This window comes from Emydura macquarii, unplaced genomic scaffold, assembly GCF_026122565.2.
Source record: "Emydura macquarii macquarii isolate MOO-44397 ecotype Brisbane River unplaced genomic scaffold, CSIRO-AGI_Emac_v2 contig_2897, whole genome shotgun sequence".
Classification (NCBI taxonomy): domain Eukaryota; kingdom Metazoa; phylum Chordata; order Testudines; family Chelidae; genus Emydura; species Emydura macquarii.
The window spans coordinates 53147359-53162818 of record NW_027133034.1 but is presented as its reverse complement, the minus strand read 5'-3'; the positions used below and the strand labels follow the sequence as shown (position 1 = coordinate 53162818).

The 15460-nt window shown below is 35.9% G+C and overlaps 1 protein-coding gene across 2 annotated transcripts in view; it reads left to right on the top strand.

The window, feature by feature from the left end:
* Positions 1-15460, top strand: part of MAST4 (microtubule associated serine/threonine kinase family member 4) — a 414690-nt gene that overhangs the window by 122732 nt on the left and 276498 nt on the right. For both annotated transcript variants that reach the window (XM_067569128.1, XM_067569127.1), the window contains exon 3: positions 6177-6298. In XM_067569128.1, the coding sequence (XP_067425229.1) occupies positions 6177-6298 (122 nt within the window). The remainder of the gene's footprint in view (positions 1-6176; positions 6299-15460) is intronic.

The following is a 15460-nucleotide window of genomic DNA, read 5'->3' as shown; positions in this document are numbered from 1 at the left end:
TCTCCAGACTGCTTTAGGGCCAAGGATCTAGGTTTTTATTTGTGTTCATCTGCAATTGCATGTTCTTAAATATCTAATTATTGGATCAAAGTAACATACTTTGTGAAAAATTCCAATCATTTCCTTTTAGAAAAAGACAAAGAATAGCTAATCTGAAGGATGTGTTACTTCATAATGGTTACTAAAAGGAAACATATTTATTATATTCCAGTTTTCAGTAGCTCAAAAAACTCTGTGTTGACTATGTCCATGTCTCAGGCCCAAGGCTGAACACTTAAAGTTTTAACAAAATATGTGCACCTGTTTTTGATGCAAGGGGGGGGGGGGGAATAGTCAGAACACTTCCTTTTAATAGTGCACTTTACCCTTCTCTTTTCTCCCTAGTTCCTCCAGTCAGTCACTTATTCTAAAATTAGATGTCCCATTCAGACCAAATAAAACCATTATATGATTGATTTCCTAACAAATTTTTCAACAGTGTAATCTACCTTCTATTTTAAAGTTTTTTCCCCACCAATACAAGCAAAACTCACTTAAAGTGTCAACATTTACTTTTTTTTTTTCTTTTTCTCCCCTATTGTGTGGATACCTTCTACAGAAAACATCTTAAAATGTTAGGCATATGACTTTAAACGACAGCTTAAAAAAAACCGTGCATGAAGGATTTATTGATGTTACGTTAAGCTCTTATTAAAATGTTTTTCAAATACCTTATGACATGATTGAAATGTATAATGCATCATAAGTTTGAATATGAAAATGTAATGCATGAAATTGGAAAAAGAAGGAAAAAAGCACCAATTGCAAAAAAAAAAAAATTTTTTTTTAACATCTTCCCACATGAACGTCTTCCCACACACAAAACAAATTATAATTTTGCGGACTTCTCTTTGGTAACCAATGCACAAGCATATAAACTGATTCATGATGCAACCAAAAAAACCAGAAAAAAAAATCATTTCCAAACTTTTAAAAATGTTCCCAGGCTTAACTGAGGCAGGATCTGTATTAAAGGGCAGGTCAAGAGGAATAAGACACAATTCCTGGAATGGTAACTCCTGGAGATGCATTCCTCATAGCCACCCACATCTCCATTATGTCTGGAATTATTTTAACAGCTAATTTTCATCAAGTAAATCCTATGTTGACTGTGTGGTAGAAAAGCAAGGATATCACTGGATCCAGGTCTAAGGAGATATGATCTTGAGACTAAACAATGTTCTGCTAGAACTACAAATCAAAGCGTTCCTCATTCTCTCCTAGAAGCCTCACATCCTGCTCTCCCTCCCCCTATTCAATATGTAATTGAAAGTGGGAGGGTAGCAGGATGAAACCCTGCAGAGCCTGTATGCCAAGAAACTTCGCAAAGGATTAGGTCCTACCAATCCACGTCGTCGTCTGTGAAAGGAGTGTATGTAGCAACTGTGAGTGATTCCTTCCATGTCGGTAGATAAGTCAGTCTCACCATGATCAACTTTATCTACAGCTGCTGAAAGACCTAATATAATTACCAAAAACACAAGACCTCAGTTCATTACCAGATGGAGATTGTCATCCTAGGACACTGGCACTGTTTTGTGCCATATCTAGGCTTATAACTAGATTGATAAGGATACAATAAAAAAGAGTTGTAGTTAGTGTTGCTTTGCCACAACACTCCCCCTCAGCGGAACAGAATCTCTTTGAGCTTGAAAGGCAGAATGAGTACAGTAGAAAACAAAATGGACAGCTATCACATATAGGCAAACAGTGGTGCAGTTCTAGCTAAATACTACATGGAATAAGTGGATTATCAAGGTCCGTGCAGGAGTCTAGAGTAGGATGACCAGTTGTCCTTATTTTATAGGGGCAGCTTTTACTTATACAGGCGCCTATTACCCCCTACCTCCTGTCCTGATTTTTCACACTTGCTATCTGGTCACCCTAGTCTAGATGCATGTACATTGGGTGCCTATACCAGGCATATTGGTAGCATGAAAGAATGCAGAAAAGAAACAAAGGGAGCAATTGTGAGTGAAGCTTTAGCAAGAAAGAGTTTAGGAGGAGACCAAGGACAGGAATGTAAGCAGGTGTGGAGTGCTTTGAAAACAAAGAGAAAATTGAAATTCATGTGCAAGAATCAGGGACGCTAATTGAGGAAGGAGAATTCTTCAAAGCTGTGGGAAAGACACACATTACATGTTTTTGCTGTTTTTAGTGTATTGGTTTCCTGATCCCAATAAATTGAGTTGGTTGCAACTTGGAATTTCTGTTCAAAATTTCAAAATTCTGGCATTTTTTGAAACTTTGTTATGAAGCTGAATTTTTTGCAGAATGAAATTTCTAAATTTTTTTCCAGTCAAAACTTCTTGTTTCAAAAAATCCTATTTTGCTTCAATTTTGTCTTTAAATATATTTTAAGTGTCCAAAGATTTTAAAATATAATAGAACATAAAACTAATATTGTAATTATTGATTGGTATTGTCATTAGTATTCTAAATGTTAATTGGTAATTAGCCATTGGTAATTGATATTTGGTATTAGGCAATTACTATCAAAATTTATAATTGGTATTGTAATTGGTATTCTAACTGGTCATTAGTATTTGGTAATTAGTATAATATACAAATATAAATGTATTATAAAATAAAAAATCAAAATTTAGTTTTGAAATAAAAAATTGAATTGTTCCATTCTGATAAGGTCAAAATGCTTAATTTTAATCTTTTAAAAATAAATTATGTCCCATGGAATGTTTCGATTTTGATTAATCAAGCTTTTTTGATAGAAAAACATTGACTAGCATAGCAGTAATTAATCTTTCTTCCTTGCCTATTAACATAATTAAAATCTGCAACTTTGTTCTATTGGATGCTTATTTTATTCAACAAAATCCCAGCTCATGTTCTAAGACCATTATCTTGATGTGTCTGGAGACGTTCTCCAGAGGCTGTTTGTTTTCAGATATCCTAATGAGGCCTCAAAGTGAACACCCCAGTCTGATAAATGGAGTACATTCTCAGTGTTTGACTGCAGACCAAAAAGACAAGAAATTAAGTCATCTTAGCAAAAGAGGTGAAAACAAACTGGTTTCTAATTAGAGCTTTGATTCTGGAGCACTGAGCCCCGTCTTTGGGAATTTCATCTAAAAAATCTTGGAGTTTCTGTACCCATGGATTTCTGTAACCTCAGCTAGTGCAACTCATGTAGTATATCTTCACATATAACAGTTAATGCTATTCCAGAGCAGACAATATTTGAGTTATGATATTGGTTAATGCCTTTCTTCATAGGTTAAATGTGTTTTACTTGGGTGCATGTTTGTGCAAACTGAAAACTTGCCATGCTCTAATATATTTGTATCTGGCTTTAAAAGATTTAACTTGGGTTTTATACAAGTAGTACACTTGCCTTATTTTCAGTAGGTTGTGAAAAGCTGCTGTGCCCTTAAGGCTCTTGACAGGAAAAAAGGAAATTTTTTCACTTCAGCACCATGTCTAGACTTGTCAGTGGATTTAATCATGCTGACTGTTTCATTAGCTACACCACAGGCTTTCAAACATTATTTTTAATAATTTGGGAGGTTAATCATGCAGGAAACTCTAATGAAAAAATGAAATGTTTGTACTTGCATTGCAGGATGTGAGTTATCCTGGTCTGTTCTCTATCGATCAGTCAAAAGTCCACCAATTTAAAAAAAAACAAAAACAAAAAAACAGTGAAGGCAGTAGACTTTATGCAGTAGCCAGTCCAATACCTTTTCTCCACCTTCTGTTGTAGCTTCTTCAAGGGGCAAATGCTCCTGAGATGTTTGAGCAGTTCGAAAGAGTTTACAGTGAGTGAAGGGTTGATGATTGTAAGTAGGGCTGTTAATCCAGTAAATCAGGCGATTTACACAAAACAAATTAAGTAGAATAAAAAAGTTGCAATTTATGACAGTTTTAATCCTACTGTTAAACCATGATAGAATACCAATTTAAATTTTATAGATAATTTGACATTTTTCTACATATTGATTTCAATTACAGCACAGAATACAGAGTGAATAAAGAGCTCCATAATTTTGATTACAAAGATTTGCATTGTAAAAAGATAAAGAAAATAAATAGTATTTTTCAATTCACCTCATACAAGTTCATTCAGTTCTACTTCTTGTTCAGCCAGTCGCTAAGACAAACACGTTTGTTTACATTTATGGGAGATAATGCTGCCTGCTTCCTATTTACGTCACCTGAAAGATATTTATGTGACAGATAAACTAAAACATTTGTATGCCCCTTTATGCTTTGAATAGTAGGTGCTAAAGTTTTACATTTTGTTTTTAAGTGCAGTTCTGTTTAAAAAATTTTTTTTTCTATATTTGTAAGTTGCACTTCCACAATAAAGAGATTGAACTACAGTACTTGTCTCTCCCTCCAGATCTAAATGAAACCTCATAGACAAGAGGGTCAAATCTAAGTAAAACCAGATTAGTTCACAGTCAAAAGGTAAAGAATAGCCACAGAGGCATTTTGTTAAGGGGCTTGAAATATTTGGGTAGCTCAATATGCGGGGTTTTAATAATAATCCATTTAGAAGGCAAGTTACTGAACTCTGCAAAACTTCTGTTCTCAACTGGGAGTGAGTGAATAAGCGAGCTCCTCTATGCATTTCAAACTCAGATCTCTCATACACTAGGAAGTGTTCTATAAAAATACTAAAAACAAATAAACAAAAAAAACCCCAACCTCTTCTGTTTAAAAAAAACATCCCAACAAGCCGGTTTGCTCTGTAGTGAGAAGAGAGGAAAAAACTATATCTTGTGACTATTGCTGATTGATCTGAGGCAATACTGAAACTTCATTACATTGAGAATATACTGCTCCTTCTCATTCGTGCAGTCATGATGCATATTATTTATTTTGACAGAGTACATGTGGAAAGCTTTTAAGCAAAAGAAAAAGCTGTTTTAATGTTGACCTTAATATTAAATAGACTAGAGATCAATAGATTTTTGCTGGTGTTCTCATTAGTGATACAGGACCTGATTCTATGATGTGTTGACTTTGATAGGACTCCAAGGTGTTCAATTTTCCCAGAATCAGTTCTAAATTGTAATTTGTATTTCATTCTGCAGGTTTTCTGTAATTTGGGCCACTGGCAAATAATTCATCCACACTGGAGGCTTGTTCCCATTGCAGGGAAGCAAACTCTTAGAAGAAGGGTAAAAGCATCAACTAAATATATAAAGACTCAATATTAGACCAAATAGTAGACCAAATATTAGAAAGTTGGTATTTTGTTCACTTCAGGGGGTAATTGTGGTAATTTGTGGCTTTGAAGATGTTCCTTTGGGAGATCTGATGATCCAAAATCTAGAATCATGACCTTGGACTTTGCTTTTCTAAAGCATCGAGGAAGATTTCAGGATTAGCAATGCACATCTGTCTTCTTGACACTTTTTCCATTTGCAGTCTTTTGTTGTGGCAGCTTGTTCTGGCCCTAAGAAAAATAGGCCAAGATGTCAATGGCTGGATAACATTTTCCTAATAGCACATCTTAAATAATTTTCAGAGATCAGTAGGTATTAAGGCTTTCTGAACAGAGATCTTTAAAGGCGGAGAGAGAAGCTGCCTTCAGTGTAGAAAATTTTCAAGGTAACATATAAGTCACCATGTTTGACAACTTCATTTGAATTATTTTGGTTGATGTCTTAGGCCTATAGAGGATATGGTCAACACTCATGCTTGGATAGAGGAATATAGAAATAGGAAGTGCAGCATTTGGAATATAATATTTATACAAATAGAGAATTTTTTTAAACCTTGAAATTAGTGGGTGGTTTTTGTTTAGTTTTTTATTTTGGCTCATTACCACTGTTCTGGATATTTGTATCAGTTACTGTATTTGTAGTGCTTCACAGGCAGGTACAGTTATCAGGATATCTAGTGCAGGGAATATGCAGTAAAGAAAACATAATTGCTGAATGGTGAACTTCCAGTTGGCTGAGGAATAAGTGGTAAAATATCTTCACTTAGGTGGAATCCTGTCTCGCTAGGGTTATAGTTAAAGAAGCTAACATTTAGAATGGTGGATGCCTATCTGAGAAACCAAAATTTATAGAGAAGAGCTTTATCCTTTATAGTAAACCATGTCAATTAGTTTGCCTCTTTCTGACACACCTGGTGCTTAACATGGTCTTTTCTTACATTGACAGGCCGGTACCTGCTTCCCAATGCCATTGCACAGCAGTCATGGCAACCTGCGGAAACCTCCAATCTTGTCCGTATGCGTAGCCAAGCGCTTGGGCAATCGGCTCCTTCACTTACTGCTAGTTTGGTGAGTTACATTTTCAAAACAGAGTATTACTGTATGCAAAAAAAACAAACAAACAAAAAAAAAAAAAACAACCAACCTGTGCAACATTATGATTGAGATTTTATGTGCACAAAAGTGAATAAGCCATAGTACATTGTCTCCAAAAAACCCCAATAACTCAGGCCTTTCACATAACTATGGTTTATTACTGTACTTAATGCTACTAAATATGTGCAGGATGGCTGAATTACATTTGTGATGGGAGCTGTAACTTTGAATTGCATTACTTGTTTTTACATAAGATCTCAGCTGAAATGTTGCATTAATATAGTTACTTGTGTTTAAATTGTCTGTTTTCTAAAGCAGAGGTCTCTTTTTTTTTTTTTTTTTTTTTTTTTACTTTTCTCAAAAGACACTAGAATGGCCTAGCCTTTCTGCTGGGCACCTTATGCTATCAGTTTTATAGTTTATGCTCTCCACAGTATTCTGCACTCATACCTTCTTCAGTGTATGAAGTATGAACTGAACGTGCAATTCATTGATTGTGCTTTTAAATAAAGGTCAGGGGAGGGATAGTTGGGAGGCTGTATGGAGAGTTTGAAGCAATCAAGGTTGTCTGGCTTTTCCTGACTGATTCATCTTAACTTGCCTGCACTGGGTTTCGGTGAGCAATATGCTACTTTGTGCTTGTGTATATTGCATTTTGTGAAGTGTTCAAAAAAAGAAAAGAAAAGAAAATCACATACATCCAATGCATAAGATATGATTTTCAAACACTTAATTTTAAACCAAGTTCCCTCAAAAAATGTCAATGGTATTTTATCCTTTTTTAGAGCTAATTCCATGAGATGTATTTAGTTTTTAAAAAGAGAGCGCTCAAGCTGATTGAAAACAGTAGAGTAACACCTAGGGACTTCATCTGACTATTCTCATATTCTGTTAAGTCTAACAACCCATATAATTTTATCAGCCCACCTGTATTTTACACTGAAAATTCATCCTTTTGCAGAGAATCAACAAGAGAAAATACATATAAAAATTAAATTTCTGAGCTTCTAAAGTTCTCTCTCTAGCATACATGTGATGCTAATAGTAGCAATAAAAGAGAAGTACAAAGATGTTATTCACTGGCACCTTCCATGCATAGACCTCCATTTGCTTTACTGATGGTAGTGAATTAAACCTCTCAATACCCTTATGAAGTAGGGAAATATTACCTTCATCTTACAGAGAGGGAAACTGAGGCATAGAGACAGTCTTGCCTAAAGCCATCAGCAAAGCTGAGCCCAGAACAAAGCTTTCCTGAGTTACTTCTGTGCTCTAACCACCAGACAGTGCTGCTTTCCCTGAACACTAAATCTTAAAAGCAAAATGTTGTTGAAGATAGTATGCAGTAATCTAGATACCTCATAGCTTAAAGTAGTCTGCATTGAAAAGTTAGTATCTGTCAATAACTACCACAATGGTGGTATTTGCAAAATGGCAATTTCTTCCTATGCTTAAAACAAGAAATCATTTGTGTTTGTCAACAGTGCGGACTGTTGGCAGGTCTGTGGGCAGAAGGGGCGGGGCGGGACTTCTGAGCAGGGGCCCAGAATTCATGATGGCAGGCCTGCAAAATGGTACCATATGTATAAACTCTCTCTAATATGTTTGCACAGGACCTAGCACAGTGGAACCACAATCTCAGTAGGGATCTCTACAGTAATGTCTTCTACTATTTATTGTTTTAGAATATTCCCCTCAAGCATCATAGATGAGTTGGTTGCAGTGCTGGGCTTTTAATGATATTTCCTTTCCTCATCCCCATTATTCTGCAACAATTTTTCTGTTTTGATGCTTTTCAATCAAGCCTTGGAAATGGGAAGTAAAGAAATCCTTATTGGATATTATTCTCATACCCACATTTCTCCGCTCCACAAACTTGTATTTTTTATTGGAAGGAAGAGTGGATTGTAATGAGGGAGAAAGGGAAGAATCCTAATTTCTCACATTGCTGGATCACAGCTATCAGTGAGAACTCTTTTTGGGAGCCACTGCAGACGATGAAAGAAGTGAGGCAGTAGCCTTCTTAAAGCCTCTTTCCTAAATTTAGAGATCTTTTGTGAGCCAGCAAGCTACATTCTTCAGCACTCAGCCATATAGCGTACCAATACAGTGATTTTTCTTTTTGTGGAGAGGAAGACTTTTGTTAATTACAGCTGTAAAAGGAAGAGTAATAAAATTTGGGCTTATTGATTACTACTTTGTGACCTTGTGGTGCTGCTTACCATTTGATCTGTTTCAGTGGGGTGGGGCCAGGTGTATGAATATTGATTAATTACTTAAATAATGAGGAAATGTCAGCAAAGTGTTTGCTGCTTGATACAGTCTGTTTTGTTGCAGTATTGAAGAGTAGAGCTGTACAATATTTTTTCAACTAATTGTTTTTCATCAAAAAATGCATTTTGGTGGCCTGAAACTATTTGTTGAATTTGACCAATAGTTTTGTTTGAAATTTTTTTTGAAAGAGCCAAAATGTTTCATTTCAATTTTACATTTGGCCAATTAAAAAATATAAGTGAAAACCAGCCAAAATGGCTGAATCGAAATGAAAAGCTCAAAAAAAAAAAAAATTGTTCAGAGTCAACTGTTTCAGATGATTCAAAAACCCACTGAAAACTGTAAACTTTGTTTAACATTAACTTGAATCATTTCATTGACTTGAAAAAAAAAATATTTTTCAATTTTTTTAAATATATGTGATGTAAAATTTTGAAAATTTTGTTTTGATTCAAATTGAACCATGTTTCTTTCCTGGTTTTTTTGTTTTTGTTTTTTCTCAGTTCCCAAACTAAAAAAAAAAAATCTGTTATTTGCTCTGCTCTATTGCAGAGTGCTGAGGGAAAAGAAAGAGAGCAATAGATTATAGTAGCCTGTAATCATGTGGCAGGATAATCTTATTGCCCCACCTTTTTAAAATATTGGAAACCTTAGGGAGCTGCAGGTTAATTACTCCTGACTCTTTGGAGCACATGTGTCTTAGTAGACTCCACCCTTAGTATACTAAGTGTGAGTAACTATCTCAGAGGAAGCTACAGTTTGTGGTAGATTAGACCGAAGAAGGAACCCAGGAGCGGTATAGTCTGGAGTGAAAGCTTAAACTGGAGTTTGTGTTATTCACTTGAATTATTCATGTTGTTAATAACCACTCTGCTAAGTGGAGACTTTTTGATACATTCTGATTAGTCATAAGAACGATCATGCTGGGTCAGACCAATGGGCCATCTAGCCCAGTATCCTGTCTTCCGACAGTGGCCAATGCCAGTTACATCGGAAGGAATGAGTAGAACATGTAATTTTCAAGTTATCCATCCCATTGGCTATTCCCAGCCTCTGGCAAACAGCAATCCCTGCCTATCCTGGCTAATAGCCATTGATGGACCTATCCTCCATGAGCTTATCTAGTTCTTTTTTGAACCCCATTATAGTCAGAAGTTTCTTTGGAGCAAGATGGAAGCTACCAGTTTACAGACCCATATGGGGTAGAGATGGGAATTTAGTGTTTGTTTAGCTGTGCTTATTCATTAACAAATTGAACTTCATTCCAAAAATAGATGCTTTTGCCTGTCACACTGCTAGATAGACATGTTAATTCTATCAACACTTATGTGTAGGGAGCCCTTGTTCTGTGTCACTAAAAACTGAGGCATATGGTTAATGCCATTGGGCAGGAGCTGTTAAATTTCAGTGAATGGTCAGATGCCGACTCTTCTTTTAAATAGGTGAAGATAATGATTCCATGGCTTACCTGCATCTTCACCTCTAGTTGACCCATATAATGTATTATTTAGAGCATTGTAGTAGACACCACTGATTTCTAGTATAGTAAAAATTGTGAATCAATTTCCTTTATAACCACGTTTTCACATTCATGAATAAAGGTCTCTTGAATAGTTTGACTTGTAGGAAAGAAGAAAAATACAGTTTATGCAAAGTAAGTTTGAAAGTTGTATAGTGATTCCTCATGGTGGAAAATGTTTAGTCACGTATCTGCACTGCTAATTAGTGCACACGCTTCATTCAAGGATGTGTACTGGGAACTATGATGCCTGCTATTATACACTGACTCTATTAGAGTTTGTAAGCTCTGCAATCAAATATCTTGCAGACAAGCAGCTTTTAAGCTACTTTCAGATTTTTTTCTTGTTTTTAAACACCTTGAATTAAGTGAGTGGGAGTGTTTAATGCCATGTTAAAGCTCAACAGTTAACTTCTGCATTTCCTGATTTTTGTTATTTTAAGGATCCAAAAGCAACGTTAATTCAGCCACATTTGTACATCCGAATAAAACATTGCTGTTTTAAGCTCCGTTTTTGCATTTTTTGACATTCTTAGAAGTGTCACTGTTTGACTTATCGTTGTGTTAATGTTTTGCTTTTAATACAATACTTAAACCAATGCAATCACAGGATAGAAATTTTTATTAACACACTGCTGTTTAAATGATCATGAAACAGAATTCCTAAGAAATACAATTGCACGGGAAGTTCAGTCAGTCACACTTCCTTTGGAGTCTGTATAACCATTGAATTCATCACCTGTTGGCTTTAACTGCACTTTCTTCTTACAGCTGCAGACTTCTTCCTTCCTCTCTACCCATCCTCATTTTTTAAATTTGTACTTGACTCTAACCTTGCTTATCATCACTTCTGCTTCTGCATGAAAAGGACGCATTATGTATGGCAGATCCAAACAGATTCTACTGAGGTGGGGGGTTATTTTAAACTTAGGTGCAGTTTCCTAATTTATATATTTGCTAGGTATCGAGAGTTGCCATATATTGGGGCTAATGTAATCTGGCCACAAACGCAGAGCTTCTCTAAAATCAGCTGTCAACTGTCAATGGCCAATGTAACTGTTTTGGGGATCTTTCTATGTAAAACTTATGAATTCTGTTTGATATTATGAGTAGAGCCTCGTGGGAATCTTTCACTGGAATGATTTTCCAATGAAAAAACCGGTTTCACAAATACCACAGGAAAAATTCAGTTTTGCTGAAAAATTTTGATATTCCTGCAGGTGGAAAGTAAAATTGACAAGAGCCTTTTTGGTGGGCTTCTGAGGCTGAGAGCCATTACTGTGCCTCCCACCCTTTCCCCAGCTCTGGAGAGAGAATGATCAAGAGTGATGAGGCAGGGAATTACATGAAGAGACTTCTGTAGACAGCATGAAATATGTGAAAAAAGAGTGATTATTTTTTAGAAACCCCTTTTGCAAAGTCTTTGTCCATTTGCTTCAACTATCATGTGTCGCTGAAGGGTTAAACTATAAACCAGAGTACATGCAAGGGTGATGGATGTGCTTTAGCTATGGGGCTATATTGGGCGGTTAGCATTGGTTTTGGGGCCTATGGTGCTTGGGCTGCAGGGTCCCACTTTTAGAAGAGGAAGTATTCTAGAGGGGCTGGAGCCAGAAATTGGCTGGACCCTACCCAATGGACCAAGGAGAGCTTAAAAGCAGACTGATACCAACATGGCTGCCTGATGAGTGTCCAACAGGGAGAGCTCAAACCGGGGCTGTGCCAATTTGCACCAAGACTCCTGAAAAAAGGTAGTGGCACCATGGCAGTAGAAACCTTGAGCAACTCATAGCAAAGGGACACAAGTATGTCCATTTCTTAAGGTCCAATTGTACTTTTGGGCATGTGTTAGTAACTCCTGTTGATGTCTGTGGGAGCTCTATGGGTCTATCCAAGGAAAGAATTTGGCCCAATATTGGCAGAAGGCAGTTTTATTTAGTAAGGAAACCTTCTTTAGGTAGCTTGCTAGCAGCCTTATGCTTTTATTATTGAAATCAATTTTATTAGTCTTTTGTAATTAGTATGGAAGTATTTCAAGGGCAAGTCATTTTGTCTGACAGTGTCGAGTTATGATCTTATGACTACAAGAAATGCATGCAAAGCCTTTACTTGGGCAGGTATAACAGTTCTATGAGAACTGTTAATATAGTGAGCTTGAAGGTGCTGCTTGTTGGATTCTGGATTGAGAGAGCAGTGTATCACCTCAGATGTATCCTAAAATATCCATAGTTTACCTGGACATTTTGACAATATAATAAAAATGGTGTCCATACAGCCACACACCTGGCATAATGAGTTAAAGATGGATGTGAGGAGGCATCCTTTTCAGAGGAAATGGGTAGTGTACAGAACTTGCTGAGTAGTAGGTTAGCAGACAGCACTGTGCTGAATCTAAAGGTGACTCTGCTGCTGCTCTTTTGACTCCTGATTGGAGGGCAATAGGGCAGCCAGGAGTGGAAGGCTCTCTGGTGGTTAGGAGGGCATTTGGAGTCTGAGGGGAAACTTGGGGGTCTAGAATGGTTCTGGATTTGGACCTAGAAATATTAGAAAATGAAGCTAAACTTCTTCAGCAAAAAATGAAAAGCTGAGACTGAGTTCTGAGGAATTATAACAAACAGCATCCACAAATAACACAGCTGTTTCTTCTTTTGTCCTTTTTTCTGCATTGGCTTACTTTGAGAACATGCTGGTTTCCCTTAACTGTGGTTCATATTTCTTATGTGTTAAGATGAAAACTTTCAAGCAATAGCTGTTTGTTTCAAACTGTACAAATAAATATTCACCTTTTGATATAAGAAGCTAATTCCTGAAATATATACGTAGCAGTATTTATCCTACATAATATATTATAAAATACACTTATTTCAGTATGTTGAACTTATTCATAGTAAATTAACATTACTGATACAAATACCTTATTAGCCTTGTCTTTCTCAGGAACACACAAACTAAAGCCTACTTATTTAACTTGGAGATGAAGTATTTTAAATACTCTGATGCATGAACTCCTTGTGTTGGCATTGTCCAGCTCAAGTCTGGGAAGAGTAGGAGTCTGCATGTAATTCCCCGCTGCCAAAGTAGCAAGCATTTTGTTCCCTCCTCCATCATGAATATTGGACTACAAATGTGTATCTTAGTCCCCCAGTCTCTTCATGAATGCCCTGTATCTTTTACCACATATTCATTCAAAAGAATGTCAAGATTGAATACAGTAAATCATTTTGTTTTTAAAAACACTTGGATGTAGGTTCTTTTTACCTGGAGCTGTTCCGAAGACTGTATAAAATGAGCAATGTAATAAAAGGCTAAGGAAGAGGTATCTTTGTTTCACCTACTTTTCCAGGGAGGTTAAAAGATTAGCCAATTTATCTGGCTCCAAACTGTATACATTGGTGTAATAAACGACTTTTGATGTTTTTTTCTGAGGAACATATTTTGAGGCTATATGGGTAATTGTGAATAGTGCCTTGTCTAGCTTTATGAAACTTAAAACAGCTACAATTGGCCATTGTAAATAGCCAGTACTTTTTCCAGCAAGAGAGCTGGCAGTGGTGTTGAATCATGTTCTGAATAGGTTTGTTTCACTCGGGGGCAGGAGAGCATTAGTTCCCTACCCCCCTTTTATTAAAAAAAAAAAAAAAAAAAATAGTAAAGTTAAATTTGTCAATCTCCAAAACCGTTAGGACATTAAATTTACTGATATCTACAACTGCAGTTTACCTGCTTTTTATTGCAATTTCTCTTAATCACTGCCAATTAATCTGTAAGAATGTGCCTACCAAAGCTAGAGGGGTGGTAACCCTTTGAATCAATGGTTTGCAAAGCATTGATTGCTGAAAGGAAACAGCAATTCTTACTGCTACGCTAAGTAAGAAATGTTCAGTACTAGTCAAGGGGCTTTACTACTTACTCCTTTATATAGAATAATATTGAAAATGAATAAGCAAGGCTTTGTTAAATGTGCCATCAACTGCTGCTAAATTGACATAAATGTTGACAGTTATTGTAAGAGCTGTTTCAAAACTAATTATGCTGATTAGAATGTAACTACCAGTAATTGCATGTGTTGAAACAGCACACCAACACCCTTTTGTGCATTTTATTCCCAGATGTAAATCATCCATTTGTCGCCTGAGAAGCGGCAAAATTATGGCTTAGATAGCATATGATTATAAACAACTAAAGTCATTTCATTGGAAATACTAATTGGGTAGATGTGTGAATAACAGTATCAAATGTGTACATGTAAAACATACAATTCAAAAGGAACGCCTATAAAATACCCGTTTTGAAGATTTTCATTCAAATAGATTTTTAAGCAATATGGTTTTTTTAGAGCATAAGCTAATACAATTTATCTATTTTCAGCATTGTGTATTATAAGTATAAACAGTGCTTTCTGGAGATTCAATAGACTAACTTTATTATGTTACTAATTTCAAATGAAAAATTAACCTTACAATAAAATATCTTCCATTTTTCTTTTTATTAAAAAAGAGAGCAAACCTTAAAATGGAAGATGAATTAAAATCCATATCCTAGATCAAGATTTCTTCAAATCTAATGTCTGTTTTAGGGTCAGTCCATGAAAGTGAACCTGCTTCTGTTGTTTAGGTTATGGGTTGACTCTTGAGCCACTAGGAACCTCTTTTTCACTTTGAATACAGATGATATGGTCCATGAAAAGTATTTTTGAGAAACTTGGATAAAGTAAGATGGAAATCTCCAGAACAGCTAGTCTCATGGATTTCTGCCATTGGTTCAAAATCTCCTAAGAACAGTAAGCTAAATTTCAGAGCCACTGAATCTGAGCCATGGGCTTGACTTGGACTCGAACTGTAGTTTGAATCTGAATACCTCTTCCTTGATCTCACATCCATGAGTTGATTTTAAATAGTCAGGCCAAAACAAGTCTAAAAATATTTCTTGCTCTGAGATGTTAAAAATGCCAAATAGCTATAGCAAATGCACTTCTTTATTTTGGTTCTCACTCAATCCGTGTTTTAAACCTCTGTGTTACTTCTTCTCATTTGTGATTATGGTCTTTTTTGTATGCCCATTCCTTCTCAAGTTATGTTCCTTTTAAGGGGATGTGAATGGAATTTTTCATTGAATATTAACATTTGTATTGAAGGAAGGAAGGAGACGCAATGTTTTTTAATGAAGTATAGACGGTGTGTCAACACCATGCCTTCTACACCCCGGAATTTGGAGATATACTACAAACCTAATTCAGAGATTTACAATATACAGCATGTAGTTTACAAAATAACATAAGAAGGCAATATTGGATAATATATTTCACAATAAACATCTTACTAGTGCTTAATCTACTCACTGTA